Source organism: Peromyscus leucopus, chromosome 20 (assembly GCF_004664715.2).
Source record: "Peromyscus leucopus breed LL Stock chromosome 20, UCI_PerLeu_2.1, whole genome shotgun sequence".
NCBI lineage: Eukaryota > Metazoa > Chordata > Mammalia > Rodentia > Cricetidae > Peromyscus > Peromyscus leucopus.
In genome coordinates this window covers 26330290-26347784 of record NC_051080.1, presented here as the reverse complement: position 1 = coordinate 26347784, position 17495 = coordinate 26330290, and the positions used below count along the sequence as shown (strand labels likewise).

General features: G+C 42.2%; 1 protein-coding gene across 3 annotated transcripts in view; it reads right to left on the bottom strand.

The window, feature by feature from the left end:
- Nucleotides 1-17495, bottom strand: part of Khdrbs3 (KH RNA binding domain containing, signal transduction associated 3) — a 170813-nt gene that overhangs the window by 81521 nt on the left and 71797 nt on the right. For all 3 annotated transcript variants that reach the window (XR_005089628.1, XM_028875996.2, XM_028875999.2), the window contains exons 3-4: nt 10588-10704; nt 5920-6066 (exon numbers count right to left, since the gene is read on the bottom strand). Coding sequence is in view for 2 of the 3 variants with exons in the window: in XM_028875996.2 (XP_028731829.1) it covers nt 5920-6066; nt 10588-10704 (264 nt within the window). In the remaining variant the exon portion in view is untranslated. The remainder of the gene's footprint in view (nt 1-5919; nt 6067-10587; nt 10705-17495) is intronic.

The following is a 17495-nucleotide window of genomic DNA, read 5'->3' as shown; positions in this document are numbered from 1 at the left end:
GTGAACACTTCTTATAGAGGAAAAGCAGGCAAAGGCAACTGTGTTGAAGATGAGCCACACATTATACTTGTATAAGAAGAGATGGAAAAGTCAGATCACTGTTGTATAAAGTCCCCAGAGAAGCTCCACAGCAGAATTGAGACGGTAGAAGCAGGAACCTGAAAACAGGCCATGTACACTACCCCACCTGAGAAACAGAGAAAGGAAAAAAAAACTAGCCTGTAGCTACAGGACAGGAGCAGGCACTCCAACATGGACTTACCAGTAGGTCATTCAGGGTAGAAGGCAGGGAAGAGAAAGAAGAACACAGAGAAACAATAACTGAAAACACTCCACATGTACAGAAAAATATAAACTCACAGATCTACCAAGTTTACCCATCAAAATAATGACAGACATGTGGTAACATATTGCTCAAAACCAAACTCTAGACATAGTAAAAGAACAAAGTGTCATGGACAGAAACAAAGTGACTGCTAGACTCATTACACACCACAGGTCAGACAGAGTCATAGCCAAATAACTGTGGGCACAAACTGCCAACCAAGATTTATAAAGCCTACTCTTCACCATGTAAGTCAAGGAAATTCACTCCCAGAAAATCAAAATGGAAGCAGGTCTATGTTGTGTGATATTCTGATTGCATTCTGACCATAAAACTGGCTTTGAATCAGAGGGCGGAGCTAGCCACTAGCTGACAAAAATTAACCATAGAGGTTTTGGAGGACTGAGGACAGATAAAGAGGTAGGAAGTAGTAAAGCAGGGCTTAGACAGATCTCAGGTTTTTTGTTTTTTTGGATGGAAGAATGGAAGGGATAGGAGGTCACTGGTCGCTTCTCTGCCACTTCTCTGATCATTTAGTTTCTTACCTGGGTATTTGATAAAAAATAATTAGATAAATGCATCATCTGGCACAAACATGGGGCACCAATATCCACATAAGACCTGAAATGGAGCCAAACCTGGCTTCCTAGTCTTCCATCTCTCATGCCAGCTGAATACAAAAACACATTTCCGGCACATGCCTGCTCAATGGTGCTAACCACCAACGACCACCATTCACTAAGCCGAATTGTGTCAGCAGCTGACATAACAGTTTAAAATTCATCTAATGCAATAAAAAACACAGATGTTCAATTAAGACAGATTCAGATGTAAAAAACAAAACAAAACAAAAAAAACAAAAAAAAAACCTCTAAATGGGTTACAATGTGTTTTAAAATGTACATAGCCTTGGGAGAGAAAAGAAAGGTATATACAGTCATAGATTTAAAAATAGTTTAAAAATAGTAAAGTCCTTAAAGAAACAGTAAAGTAAAATAAAAATTAAAAAAAAAATAGTAAGTCACATAAAGGAAACTACAGAGAGTCTGGATCCTAAATGTCATTGTGCTGTCTTTAGATTTTTCTGATCGCTAATAAAGAAATGACAGCTGATAAGACACAGTGGATTATAAAAACTGCTGGATTAAACCAAACTATAAATTTAAAAATGTCTTGACTTCAAAATGGAAGTCAAAAGATATGTTACTTTAGAAAAGAGGTTATGCTTTTATTTTTACAGGAAATAAAAGCCTGTGGATTCATTCCAGGTTGATATCGATCAGGTTTGATCAAGGAAGACCCTGCTGAAAATCCTGGCTACAAACAAACAGCCAAAAAAAAAAAAAAAAAAACTACGTAACACGTAACATTATGTTTTACCTGCTCAAACATAAAAAAAAAAAAACACCTTTGGCTAACTTGTGTACAACTCACAGTCCATACTTGTATTAATACAGACACGTATTTTACCTTTAAAAGTTTAGGTATTTTCAAAACAAGGAGACCAGATACCAATGAAAAAAGATGGTCCAGGTGATCCAGCATCTCAAAATACCTCTTTTATGGTCTCTTCAGAGTTCTGCATCCAGAATAGCTTCAAGGCTACTGGCTCAGATGGTCCAGCCTCACAAACTACTCCAGCCAGGACTTCAGATAAGCCTTGTACTTTCCCATTGCATATTAAACATTTAATATGTTTAATAACCTAAGGCTTTTCGTGACAATGAGACATGTCTGCTCCTGGTAGTACCAATTTGCTTCAAAAGAAGATGATGGGCATCAAAGAAACTCTGTATGCAGTTTATTTTATGGCAAAAGCTAGCCATATGGACAAAAAAAAAACAACCCTGGCTTTGATTGCTGACAGTATGCTGTCCAAACTGGACCAGCAGGACGCAAAAGAAAGCAACTGCCCAGCTTTGCCAAGACAAAGTAGGACAGTCCTTCAAAATTCCCTGCTTCACAGGAAAGTCTTTCAGATATGCTAGGCCTGTAGGCCAAAGTTGTATACCCCAACATTACATAAGAACCTAGGGTAACTGTCCAGGCAGTCAGTTGTTTCTGTCATCTCTTAATTTTAGAAGTCACTTGCTCTGCACTTCCTGTTTACTTAGATAATATTATATCCTTTTCAGGTCTTTGAGGGGATTGAAGACTAGACAGTTACAGTTGCAGTTCTCCCTAATCATGGTAGAAAGTGAATCAGTTACGAAACTCTGGACTTTTCAGGAGAGGACAGCTGATCGACTATTTTTCTCTATTTTGCCAAATACAAACAGACTGGATATTATAACTGTAATTCTTACTTGATAATTGTTTTTCTTGTATATAATTTTAGTATGTTAAAATTAAAACCATCCTTTTTTGAATTAGATAAAAAGGTGGAAATGCTGTGGAATAACCCTTCTGTATACTGTAAAGACATGCTGCTGTCATTGTTAATAAAAAGCTGACTGGCCAATGGCTAACCAGGATTTTCAGGGCAGAGAGAATGCTGGGAAGAAGTATAGAGTCAGAAGAGATGTCATGGGAAGCAGAGTGATCAGGATGGGAAATACATGGATGAGGTAAATGAGCCTCCAGGCAGCCCATAGATGAATAGAAATGGGTTAATTTAAATTTTAAGAGCTAGCTAAAAACAAGCCAAAGTTATTGGCCAAGCATCTATAATTAATGATAAGTTTCTATGTGGTTATTTCAGGAGCGGCTGGCGGAACAGAAAATTCCACCTACAGGTCTGCATTATAAGAAAGACTAAAGTTAGCTCTTCAAAACTCAAAAGAAAGAGTACTGTGGGGCAGCTCCATTATACAGAGAGCAACACCAGAAACGACAAGTGGAAAAAATTCAATAAGCCAGTCTCTCGGGGTTACTGATGTGAGACGTTAACAAACTAACAGTAAACCACATATTGCAACAAGTGAAGAGGGCAGTATATGAGGACAGACTGAATGCAAACTCGGCTGTATAGATCAACCGATGTGATATGCTACTATCGGTGGAATAAAGGAGGAAAAACTACAGGATCATCTGATCTCAGCAGCAGTGGGAAGACAGAAGAGCGGCGGTGACACACAAAGAAGAAAAAGACACCAAGGAAAACATCACAGGCACCCAGAATGCCCGGAGTGGTCTTTAGTAACAGTGTGATAGGTATGTCACAGAACTCTAGTAATTCAGTTAACTAGAATTTTATTTAATCACCCTCTATGTTTTAATGCCTCTATTTCTTAAAAAAACAAACAAACAAACAAACAAACAAAAAAAAAAAAAAAAAAAAAACCTCTCTAGGAACAGTAAAAAGATCCAGCAAGGTCAAAGAGCAAAATCAATATGAAGAAAATCAATTGTACCTACAAATAAATATTCTATTCACAACAGTATCATAAAACATAAAATATTTGGAAATGAGGCTGGAGAGATGGCTCATCAGTTTGAGAATGTGTTGTTCTTACAAAGGACCAGGGTTCGATTCCCAGCAACCAAACAAGAGTTCTAGAGGATCCCACACCCTCTTATGGCGTCTGTGGGCATTGCATACATGTGGTGCACAGAGACATATGCAGGCAAAACACTCATACACATAAAATGAAAATAAATCCTTTTTTAAAAAATATTTGGACATAGTTCTTACAAAATAAGTCAGGCTGGACCCTGAAGAAACAGAAAATATTTTTGAGTTATTAAAGAATATTGTTTTTGAAAATGAAAAGTACTTCATATTCACAGAAAAGAAGATACAAAGTTAAAATGAACTTCAAACTCATCTACAGACTCAACAAAACATCTAGCAAAATCCTTGCTGAATATTCCAGAAGTCAGAAGCTGATACTAAAGCAAACATGCAGAGGAGCCCAGAAGACTCTGAGAAAGGAAAACAGAGCAGGGCACCTGCCACACCTACACTGGGCAGGGGACACTACTTACGGCAGAAAGACAGAGGTTTGGGGAAAGCCTGGGCCAACTTCAAAGTTCATGGAAAGGATGAAGGAAAAGTACACAACTGGATTGGGATAGGTTTCCTATAAATCAGTGGGGCGGAACCGAGAATCCCAAACAGACTGGAGCTAGGCAATTCAACAGGGGGACAACACAAAGTCAGTTTAGAATCTAATTTCATGCCATACACAAAAATTAACACAACGGGACTTAAATGGAAGAATCCTATGAGTGTTTGTGTTTTGTTCTGTTTTGGTTGTTTTAGGCAGTATCTCACAATGTAGCCCTGGCTAGCCTGGAACTTGGTATGGAGGTCAGGCTGGACTTTAACAGAGATAATCCTGCAACCCAAGTGAAGAGTTTAAAGAGGCACACCATCTCACCTGGCAAAAAGATCCTTAAATGAAAGAATACTATTAAACATGTATAAAGTGATAGCAGGAGACATTAGTAACTTTGGTTTAGACAGGGTTTTTTAGCGAGTCCACATTCTGGGTTAGAAAAAAAAAGACCTGACCTCCCGAGGAAGACTACAAAGGCCATGAGAGGTACTAATGTAGCCATCTATGGAAGAAGGAATCTGCCAACTGCAGTTTTAGTCATCTATGTGAATATATGGTTCATAGTGACCTCTCTGTCAAACTACACACTTGAGAGGGAAGGAACAGTCATCGTTGTTTACAAGTGTCTACCACCCAGTGAATACTGTTCTTACACTAAAGAAGGCCGAGGGTGTAGCTCAGTGGTATGACCTGCTGAGTGAAATCCAGACTTAAAATGTACTTCAATATAAATACAATGGTTTCTTGATAACCGATATGAACATAATCCACACTGTATGTAAGTTACTCTTCCAGCAGAGTCCAGGACTTCTAAGGACAGTCTCAGATGAGGCTGAGGCTCTACAGACAGATGTCTGGCAGATGTGCCAGCTTCTCTGAAGCAACTGTCTGTAGAGCCAAAATGTTTAGCTTATCATGAACATGCCAAAAGGAGAGAGGGGTGGGGTGGGGGTCTTTTCATCCCTAGCACACAAATACTTAAATTAACTTTCAGAACGAAGGTAGGGATATATTCCCTTTAAATCATCACTTTTGTGGCAATGCCTGGCTTCTGAAAGGTGACAGGCGACCCCCTTATAGAGTACACTCCTGGAAGCCCTTGTACTCTGAGCCTCTGAGTATCACAGGCATGTCTGCACGCTAAACTCAACCATCCACTGGGGGTTCAATTTTCCCCTAAACTACACATTCCTCAAGGACACAGGGCTGCTTTTATTTAAGTCTGCATGTCCCACCTCAATCACAAGCCCGGCCCATAGAAGACATTAATGACTAAGGAACAGCGTGGAATTTATGTTGCATTTTCAGGATCACAGAAAAACTTATCTTGGAGTCCCAAAATCTGAATTAGTGATTCTGCTCTTCCAATAGTTTAGTCTTATAAACTTGGTGGCAGTATCTAATCTGCCTAAAATTTCTCTGCTTTAAAAAGAAGTACTGTGAGGTCCAAACAGGACCTCACAAACAAACAGGACAAACAGGAAACTCTTAACAGGGACATCTACACAAATGACAACTGGGAATCAGATCACGGAGGCTTTGGCAAAGACACAACCTTAAGATACAAGTCAATGATCAGTGAAAAGTACTGACAGGGATCAGGAACTTCTTGATCTCTTCCAAGGCGTGCCCCATCCGGGCATAGGCTTCTGCTGGGGGCGCAAACACTTCAATGAGCACATGCAGGTCATCATTGAGGTGGAAGTATTTTGCTTCTCCACTTTTCCTCAGCTCTTCCTCCTAAAGAAGAAAATCACATTTAAAATGTAACATTTGGAAACAGGAAAATTCAAAGCAAAAATTACCCAAAATGTATTTGACATGATTGTTATGGAAGACTCCACAGTGAACCCAGGATGGTTTTAAACTGCAAATTTGATCCTAGTGTTCCCAGGTTCTCAGGAATCCTGGACAGGCATTCTATCCTGTTGGGATACCGTCTCCCCTGTCCTGATGCTGCCCCGAAGGCATCATCTGCCCTTGGTCACATGCTGACTCCTGTCTGCTCCTGCCTGCCCCATTATCTACCCTAGCTATGCACAAAACTCCATTCTTCTACTTGGCCAAGTGCCCAGCTCACTCCTGCACTATCGATGCTCACCGTTTCTAGGATGCTGACACCAAGCTTCACCGCAATTCAAAACATCCAAAAATGTTTCAAGTCCACTTCTTTCTTTTTGGCTTCCCCTCATTAGCAGGCGACTGCCAGAGAGCAGACCCTGTATGCCCATCTTGCCTGATGATGTGTGAAGTGCTGGGTTATGTTTTTCGTTTCTATCCCAGAGTTCAGCTGGATCGTGAAGGAGGTCTTATGACTACCCACTGTGCAATCCAGAGTGAGTTCCAAAAAGCTGTTTCACGGCTTCCTAATGAAGGGAAGAGTGCTGTCTGGGGGAAAGATGCAGACTTGACTTTGGGCAGGTCCCTTTATCTCATCAGGGAGGATTTTAACCTGGGACAGCACTAGTGCAGGGTTATCTCCTGGGCCTGCTGAAGTCAGACTCCTCAGAAGCGTGTTCAGCGTGCCATCTAGAGCAGGACACACCTCTCACATAGATGATGTGGGCAGAATGGACAGAGCAATGACTGACACCAACTGCAGCCCTGACAGACCGCAGCACCACTGCAAGAACAGAAGGCAGCCACTGGCAGCTCTCAGCATGGCTGTAGCTTATCGGTGTAGCAAACAGATGAACATAATGAGTTCTTGTTACATTTGCTAGAGTAGTAAACATTGTTAGAACTTAATGTGATTTTTTTTTTTTTTCAAATCAGAGTTTTAAAACTAAGTAAGGGCTATCTCTTTAGAAACAAACATGATTAACTGAGAATGTATGCAGGCTGGAGTTAAACTACTAAAAGGATCAACTGCAATCAATGTCCAAGCATTCCAGCAGGGAAGAGCTGGCTACAGGCCAGCAAATGGGATACTGATGGTGCATACCGAAAGAGAAACCTGTTACTTAAACTGTCACCTGTGGTTGCTTTCAGGGAAATCTTTTTGAAGGTTTAACTGATAGACCACATGGCGGAGGAAGCGAGCATGACAAGGTGGAAGAGAAAGCTGCTAGGGTGGAGTGAAGAGGGAGCTTTGAAAAGGAATAGAGCATAGAGCTTGCTAAGGATGGGATCCTGGGTGTCCCTCTCAAGCCCAGTCCCCAGAAAGGTGACTGGGAGAGGTGACTTGGAGGCAAGATCGTCACATCATTGGAGGTGTGCCTTGGAAGAAGCAGTATGTACCAGTCCCATCCTCTCTCGCGCTTGCTGGCCACGAGTGAGTGCTTCTGCTGTTCTACACTCCAGACTCTGGTGTGTTGTCTCACTACAGATCGTCAAGCAGTGTGGTCAATCCATCATGGGGTGGTACCCCAAAAGTGTGGGCCAAAGTAAGCCCTTCCTCTTTTGTAAGCTGGTTATTTCAAGTATTTGCTACTGTGATAGAAAGCTAGCACAGAAGAGCTAGAAGTTCCCCTGCAAATTTTAGTGCATGTAGCCAAAGAAGGGTACTAGATTCAACACAAAGATGCACAGTTCAGTCTCTTTATGAGATTTGGGTTGACATCTGTGTGAATACTTATGAAAACCCGAGAACTGTATTGGCACCATTTGGGCAGAGATTCAAATAATTCTTTTTTTTTTTTTAAAGATTTATTTATTTATTATGTATACAATGTTCTGTCTATATGTATGCCTGAGCACCATAAGAGGGCACCAGACTGCCAGGTGGTGGTGGCACACGCCTTTAATCCCAACACTCGGGAGGCAGAGGCAGGTGGATCTCTGTGAGTTCGAGGCCAGCCTGGGCTACAGAGTGAGTTCCAGGAAAGGCGCAAAGCTACACAGAGAAACCCTGTCTCGAAAAAGCAAAAAGAGGGCACCAGATCTCATTATAGATGATTGTGAGCCACTGAGGGGCTGCTGGGAATTGAACTCATGCAGTCAGTGCTCTTAACCTCTAAGCCATCTCTCCAGCCCAATGCAAATAATTCTAAATACCCAAATGCCAAAACAAAACTGAGTCTTTCACACCCAGGATATCTATCTAGTTAGCATCTTCATTGCCTGAACCACTGAGACAGCTCCTGGAAAGGAGACCTTAGTTGTCATGGTTATTTCTCCCACTTGCTACCTCCTGGCCCATGCTCACACTCCTGCTTGCTCCCTGATTCTAGAAGAACAGGGAGGGTATAGGCATACAATAGTCACACCCCTTGTCTTCCCAGGATCCGGAATATTTTTGTAGAGGGATGGTATAATGAGAAGAAATCTCTGAAGAGATTGAGAATTAGCAGACCTGACTCTACACTGCTCTCCTTAAGGGCAACAAGCGGAGTAGGGCTCATGAAATCGAGGGACACAGACTTCTGGGTCTATTGCACTGACAGTGATTGGGTGGAGTGCAAACTGTACAATATATTCTCTTCCTCTCCTTCTTCTGTGGCTTGACAGAATGATCAGCCAAACACAGAATCACCGTACATTTTTGGTGATGGATCCATGCGGTTAGAGACAGGAATGGGGAGAGACGTGCTTTGGGGTAGAGGTCTAAGCTTGTAAACAGGGTGGGTGCCTGCACAGCACATGCAGGGGAGACACTCGGTGACAGGCATTCATGAGGAACTCCTGTGGCAGATGTCACGGTGCTCCCCTCTCCTCCACACAGCTCAGTGCCGCTCAGGCTGCACGCAAAGTCACCAGAGTGACAGGGACGGGGTTACTCATTATTTTACAACACAGACTCCTTTTTCTTGAGGGTGACTGGTTACCGTCATTCTTGGGTGCCAAGTATGCCAGCAGCAGAGAACAGCCACAGCCTTGTTAGACAGAAGAATTTGAAAGGATCAAGCTGGTGGCATTCAGGATCCCATTTATGCATGGACAGCCAGGCACAAACTAGGACTGTGATTGGACAGGTAGACATAATTGGGAGAGAGCTGCCGTCCTCACTTCCCTCCACACCTGTGAGGTGTGACACTAACGTGCTACTAGGTTAGTTTCACACCGATACGGAAAACACTGAGTTTCTACCCTCAAGTTTTTGGGGTCCTGGAACCTGTGTCTGAAACTTGGTGTGAGTCTGATACACAGCATGTTTTCCACTTCTCTTAGTGCTGCTTTCAGAGACACACGCCTTCACTGTGTTAACCTAATAATGGGGCTGATTCTTCTGGTTAATCCAGATAATGCCCCAAGGTCCCAAGTCTCGGCTTCAGCACATAAGAAAATGTTATCATCTGTCTTATTTCCTAAGTATGACACAGATTAAAGGCAGATTTCTCATACTAGGAAAACTACATTCAGATGGACTTGCTCGTTAGGAGACAACACTATTTTATTTGAGTAACTTTATATCTAAAACCCATCGTTTAACGTCTCAGAGTGGGTGCCTCTGGAATATGTGCTGGGTGCTCAGTAATGCAAACCGCTAACGATAAGAGAGACTAGACAACAGAGAGCCACCTAAGAAGCCCTGTCAGGTGAAAATTCCTAATCAGTAAAGTAACTCAGTAATTTTTAACTTCTCAAACAACAGGGCATATAACACAAATACCTCTATGTAGAACAAATATTTTTCAGAATATGAAGCAATTATGAAAACATTTAAAGGCATCTTTTAAATGTCATAAAATGAGCACATCAAACAAAGGGCAGGAAAAGAAGTCAGTGTACACATACTGTAAGTCAAGTCCAATCATACATCACTTAATGGCTGGAAGGCATTGTAAGAAATGCATTAGTAAGCCACATTCTCCTGTGAGCAGTGTGAAGCATCCCACTTACAAATACAGCTGTAACACTGGACAGTGGAGTCCTAAGAGACCACAGTCATACATGGGCCACTCTTGACCACACATTCTTATGTAGCATGTGGAAGTAGGTGAAAAATCTACACAGTAAAAAAGTCCCAAAGGGACTATTTTAAAATAAAATGGTGGGGAATACCGGTAATTTTTCTTTCTCTTCATTATAAAAGGTGGCATGCTACATTCAGAATAAAAAATGCAAGCACTACTGTTTGATTTTGTACATGATTCTTAAAAGGTAAAAGTGGTAAGACACTGTGTTTTTGGAACTAGCTAGAGAAACTCAATCTTCTACAGGGCATCAAAATACATCACCTTACAGAACATTTTCCTATAATCCTATGAGCTTCTACTTAGCTCTTAAACACTAGGCATTAACACAACAGGTGATAAACAGACATAAGAGACATAATAGCACATGACCAACAAGGTCGCCACTGTCTATGATTAATATTACCTTTGCCTTGTCTCTCATGGAACCTTTTCCAAGGATGGACATTTTTGTCAACGTTTCTTCTTGTAAGCGCTTCAGAGAATTGCCACGTGGACCCAAAAGCTTCCCCACAAAGTTGAACTAGGAAAAACAAACCGGCCATATTTGTAACATTCAAATCTTAAAATAGTTTACCAGCCTTGAACATTGGGAAACACTACCAAACACCACTTATCACTAACAAGCATTTATCTTCCTGCTATATAAATCATACTGTGATGTTTTCCACAAAGTGGTACCAAAGAGGTAAAATTTAAAAAGTCATCGTTTATACTTGCCATTTCAGTGACAGCGGTAATTATGAATTTCCTACCAACCATAAACAGGGCTAGGACGAGCATACAGGTGAGAAAAACAGTCCTGAATGGGGCACATGGGTTCTCATGTTTTATCAGCTCTTATGTTCATTTTCAATGAATGGACAGACCCAGGTGAGTTTGTTCTCAATGAATGGAGTGACCCAGGTAAATTCTCAGTCGGTGACTGACAAATCAGTCACAACAAAGTAAGTAGATGTGAGAATGCAGGATGTTCACATAATTGGATATCTATGGTTTCTAACTGAATAAGCAGGGGAAAGGTGGACTACTGAGCACACAGCCTGTGAGCTTAGACTGCTGTGGTTTACACTGGGGAAGCATCCCGTCCTCAGTGTTCTTGGTTCACTCTCCTGTGCAGAGGATAAGAGGAAAGCGACCACTCTCCCAGGGTCATTTTAAGAACTGGGTGGTTCAGTGAGAATAAATCATTCTAATAATACTTAGCATATAACACACATGCAAGAAACACCTTGAACAAAGGAGTTAAAATAAGAAATGGAGAAGTTTTGAAAGCTTTTCCATAATTGAGATAAATTACAAATACTTCTGTCTGTCAACCAGAAATTCAACCAGCTCACCACTTCTCCTTGGTGAGAATTCTGAGTCCACACTCAGGACACTGGCTGCTGTCTTAGTGATCCATGCCATAGCTGTTGTTGTTTTAAGGGAGAAATGACACTCAGCAGTCAGTCTAACTATGGCAGTTCAAGTGACTTCCTTGAAATCAGAACACTTCAAAAATCAAAATGGCATTTCTCATACAAGTTTTTAATTTTATTGGTCTTCAACCAAAATTCAAACAGTCCCATCTTCACATGGACTTATTCCTTACTTTTGAAATTTATTTTTTTAAAATATAAAAATCATATAGAGTTTAAACAATCAAAAACCACATGGTAGGGGCATTAGTATCCTGATCCACCTGTGTCTGGCTGTCCTTGCTACCCACTCTCTGCACCATCTTCCCAGATGTTTCCACTGTTTGGACAGTGGACCCCTGAGCTGGATCCCCAAGTTTCTATTATTTTTCCTGATTGGACTTTCCAGAAGATGCAACTGCATTTCTTATATGATGTTGATTCTTTCATTTCCTTTATCAAATGTTTAATAATTAACAAGGTTTTCTCTTGAAATTTTTTTTATTTTCACACCTCTCACTTACCCATTTCAAATCCATGAACTCTACTTATTATTACATCTATCCATCATCCATCCATACACACACACACACACACACACACACACACACACACACACACAATCTGCTGAGTCCATTGAACACTTCTCATATGTACATGTGTGCTGTGGGAGGTTCTGTATGTCCTGTGGGAGCCCGTTCTTGGGTTCCTAGTGGCTTTACCCAGCAGGTCTGCATAGAGGATGATTAGGACCACGGGCCTGAGTGCAGGTGTCTGAGATGGTCTGCACTTGGCTGTGCTGGGGGATGGTCTGTATGTCAAGTTGCTCTAATTGGTCAATAAATAAAACCTGATTGGCCGTGGCTAGGCACAAAGTATAGGCGGGACTAACAGAGAGGAGAAATAAAAGAATAGGAAGGCAGGAGTCACTGCCTGCAGCAGCCTCCAGGACAAGGAAGATGTAAAGTACCAGTAAGCCATGAGCCATGTGGCAAGGTATAGATTTATAGAAATGGACTAATTTAAGATATAAGAACAGTTAACAACAAGCCTGCCACGGCCATACAGTTTGTAAGAAAAATAAGTCTCTGTGTTTACTTGGTTGGGTCTGAGCGGCTGTGGGACTGGCGGGTGAGAGAGATTTATCCTGACTATGGGCAAGGCAGGAAAATTCTAGCTACACATGTGTTGAGACTGTGTTGAGAGCTGACCACTTGGGACTGGATAACCTACCAGGAGGTTCATCACAGGAGAAGACCGATTCTTCCCCTCCCGCTAGCCACTGACTGCCTGTAGTTCTTCATCTAGGGATGGAACTATAAGAGATTCCCTCCGCCCCCATCCAGGACGGCATGTTAACTAGCTAACTGTGTGCCGCTTCCCTGTGACATCTATAAAACACTGTCTCACAGACAGTGTCCTGGTCCACCTACAATATTCCCACCCCATCTTCCCTCATGTTCCCTGAGCATTAGGAGTAGATGCGCACTGTAGATGTGCCAACTGAAGCTGAGCTCTCCGTGGTCATTTATTCTCTTCATTGTGACCAGCTGTGGATCTCAGGAGTGGCACCCATGTACTATAAAAAAGCTTCCTTGTGGAGGGGTGAGAGCCACTTATGTGTGGGTATATGGATAAGTATTTAGAATGCAGTTAGAAATTATATTGGTTTGTTTAGGAAAGTGACAGCAAGTTCTCCTAGAGGGTCCATGACCTTACCAGCCATGGGTAACATCTGGGTAGGTTTACAGTAACAAGCACAAATTACTTCCTACCTGGTGGACCTCAAGTCTAAATAGATAGCTATTGATTACCCTGAAGATGTGTCACCACTTAAGCAGCAGAGGTATCTTTCTGGCTTGTCAGCATCTTGATTCTCAGGTTTTACAGCTGGGTAGGACTATTGGTCATGTTTCTCCCTTGGCAGCTAGCATAGTAGCTCCTTCTGATACTGTGCGAGCCAGTCCTCACCTGGAGTAACTGGCTTCCAGGTGAGTTCTAACTCCATTCCTCCAAGTCCTCTGTCTACAGTGTGTGGTGTCTTCAGTAATAGGGTCTAATGTACAAGTTAAGTGATGTAATCATGAGCAATGGCAAAATTCTGTATTACTTCTGGAGTTTCTTAGACTCCTGTGACCAGCAACTAGAAGGGAGGTTTCCTTTGACTGGCACTGGGGTTTTTGTTGTTAGTCTATGCCTCTTGGGGGAACACTGTCACTCTGTGTGGTGTAACTCCATTGAAACTACACATATATGAATACACAAACACACTGTACGAAAGCATGCACATTAAAGACTATAAAATGTCTCCCCCCATGCACTTTTCAACTACTCTTTTATAACTCCCCCTCTGTGTTACCCTCCCTTTGATGACCCACAATTAAGTCCCCCGACCCCAGTTTTCCCCTTTCCCCCTTCACAGCATCCATGTCCCACTATTCTCCATCCTAATAGCCCTTGTCATGGTCCTTTTCTACTTTCCTGGCTTCTTTGGTTACTCCAGGTGACATCTCAAATCTAAAGATTTGGAGCCAGATCCACAAGTCAGAGAGAACATGTAACATTTGTCTTTCTGGGACTGGGTCACCTTACTCAGTATAGCATGGCTTAGTTCAGCCCATTCACTTGCAGATTTCATGGTTACATTTTCCTTGACAGTGGAATAGAACTGCATTGTCTTTGTTCTACATCTTCATCATCCATTTATCCCTGCTGCAACAGTCCCTTTCTGGGTCCCTGCAATGACTTTATAAACATAGTCTGTCTCACTGAATTCAGGGTTCAATTTTTAGTATGGCACTTATGTCTGCAAGAAGATAGTAAGAACTAATGCATTTCAGCATTCATTTCTCCATTAAGTCAAAATGTAATGAATAATTTTATTTATTCATCTGCATTAAAAAATGAAACTGCTATCATTTCTAGAAGCAATGATTTATCTCCAGATGCCAAGTATACACCCCCACGCCCCACACACAGGAAAAGTTCCACAACCACCAGGATGGCAAATGGACATCAGTGAGTGTTTCCCAACAGAGAGTGCATATGAGTTGCAATAACCATGATCTTCACTGAGGAAGACCAGCTGCCCTTCTATACATGTGATCTGAAACTGTTCCCTGGAGACAATCACAAGCAAACCTGAAGAACAAGTAGGGTTTCTGCTAAAAGGCTTCCCCTGTTTAGGTTCTCACCAAACAGTTGACTAGCCTACCTGGATGTTTCACTGACTCTAAGTCAACACTGAGGACTGACTGAATGCTCTGCTCTCAAAGTTTCAAAAGCATTCTTCTTCAGAACCCCAAGGCCAGCAAGGGGCACCACCTCCCTGCACCCCAATGGCCACCTCCAGATTGACTTTCCCAGAGGGTCCTGGCCAGGACTTCTGTGTGCACTGTGCTATTTACAACACCTGTGCAGAGAGCATACTAACTGTTTAAGGCACTAATTAATTAAATGCTAGCAGTCTTATGTTGGAATATGCTTAAGTCTGCCCATTTTTCTTCAGCCCTACATTACCAGCCACCTGTTGGCTATCTCCTCTCATACACAACTGCTGGAGGCCTTTTTCTACATCTCCTTCTACTTCCTTCCTTCCATCAACAAGAAGGGTCCTTTTGAAAGAGAAAGCTGACCATAGCAGGTCTCTGATTAGAACACAGTGGTACCACTATTCTTTGAACCTATGTCCTATGTTTAGCATTCTCCTTCATAGACTCATCAAAGCTGTAGCCACCATGCTTCAACACAGTCCATGCAGCTTGGCTGAGAGAGCTGGAGAGAGAGTTAAATGGAAAAAAAATAGCTGTGCTTGCTGCAAATTATCTATCCCAGGAAACTCTAACCCCACAGCGTCCCTGGCACACACAGAAAGCCTTGATACTCAGGAATCTCCAATAGCATGAGGGTATAATTCAGTCACTGAATTATAAAGACTGACATTTTCTTGAAGGATAATTCTGTTCCCAGAGCCCCATAGGAAAGAAAGGAGAGAATCCTTAATCCACAATTCTCTGATGAACCAGGGACAAAGAGGAAGCAGTCACTCCTGAAATACCCAGAACCATCTAACCCGTCACTCACCTCCAGGAAGAAGAGCAAAATATTGTCTAAGTGCCGAGTGAGAAACAAAAGCAGCCCAGAGCCTGTTGCCAGTACTGAGGTCTGCTCAATGACAAGGGAGACACGTAGATGATGATATCTACTAAGAGACAGAGACAGACCAAAAACATGAATGGCCTCCGGGACAGTTAGGCATGAGCTAAGCTGTCTGCGAGCCCCTTGTCTCAGTGAGAAGGCATGGGCACAGACAAAGCCACAGATGCTAAGGAGTTTCTCAGGCAGGAATCAGTAGGGGGACTGGAGAGGAGAAGGGAGTGAACAGAATTAGTGACTTTAGGACAGAAAAGGGAAGTGCAGGGAAGAGCAGAGGACAGACACATGCAGGCTGGAAATCACTTCCTCGTTGTGTTTTGGTCACTGCCTAAAACTTTCCACATTAACATGAATATAACATTTTAGCAATGGCAAATACATGAAAGGAACAAAGCTGGTGTCAATCCAATGCCTGTGCAGCCTAGGCCTTCCCTGGAGCTCTTTCACTGACTACCAGCCTCCATCCACTTTTCTAGAAGCCTGTCTTGACCTTCTGAAGCCACTCACTACTGAATTTCTTGCTATACAAACCAAACTATTTGAAGACATTTCCTCGGACTCTTGGTACTGTAGAACATACTTTATTCAACTCTGAAATCTCCACACCCAGTCTCTTTCCTAACCCTCCATGCTCTGCCATAAACAAACTAACCCTAAAGTGAACAAAGTATTGGGACAGGAGGGGAAGCAGTAAAGTAATGACTTCAGGATCAGGAACCTGAGCACCTATCTATCTTCTGTTGTTTATGTTGGGAAGGCCACATCTGTATCAGTAAACCTGTAGAATAAAAACACTCTGGACAAGAACTCAAAAAAGAACTTCAAAACACGAAGCTCCTGTCACTGGGGTTGATACCTGGAGGGAGGAGAGCAATTGCCTAGCATGTAAAAGGCCTTGGATCTGATCACTGACAGCACAAAACAAACCAAATTTAAAAACGAAAAATGTGCTTCCCATGTTGGGTCCTCCAGTTCACTCTAAGCTGTTCCACAGTGTATCAAACAATGGGCTTCCAGGCTGTGCCTTGCCTTGAGTGGCTCCACTGTGGATGTACATGCTGAGAGAACAACTCCACATCTTGCTTACACAGCAAACAACTTCCTTCTGCACAAAGCAAAACAAACCACAGTGCAAACTGAATAGCTAGGGTATTCACACAAGTAAAGCATCACCACCTATAACTTACCATAGACCACCAGCAGTCACCAACACAAGGCCATATCAAAACCATATCAGAAAACACAAATCTGAACACACCTGACCAAGGATGGATGCAAGATCATGTAAGAGGAGGAAACCTTATTATCTGACTTTTTTCATTTATGTTGAGAAAGCCACATCTTTCTTTACCTGTATTCAATCCTCTAGATCTACACAGAAGGAATGAACAGAGTTCCAACACACACACACACACACACACACACACACACACACACACACACACACACTGTAATTAAAAAGACTTAAATATTTAAGGGCTGAAGAGACGGCTCAGCGGCTAAGAGCACTGGCTGGCTCTTCCTAAGTTCCTAAGTTCAATTCCCAACAATCACATGGTGGCTCACAACCATCTATAATAGGATGTAATGCCCTCTTCTGGCATGCAGGCATATAAGTAGAGCACCCATACATTTAAAAAAAAATTAAAAAGACTTAAAGGCACACAGTATGATAGGCCTGTGCTAGGAGAACACAGGAGGAGCTATCCAAACACGCATCCTTCTCACCCTATCCATTTTGTGCACATCCTCAACACTG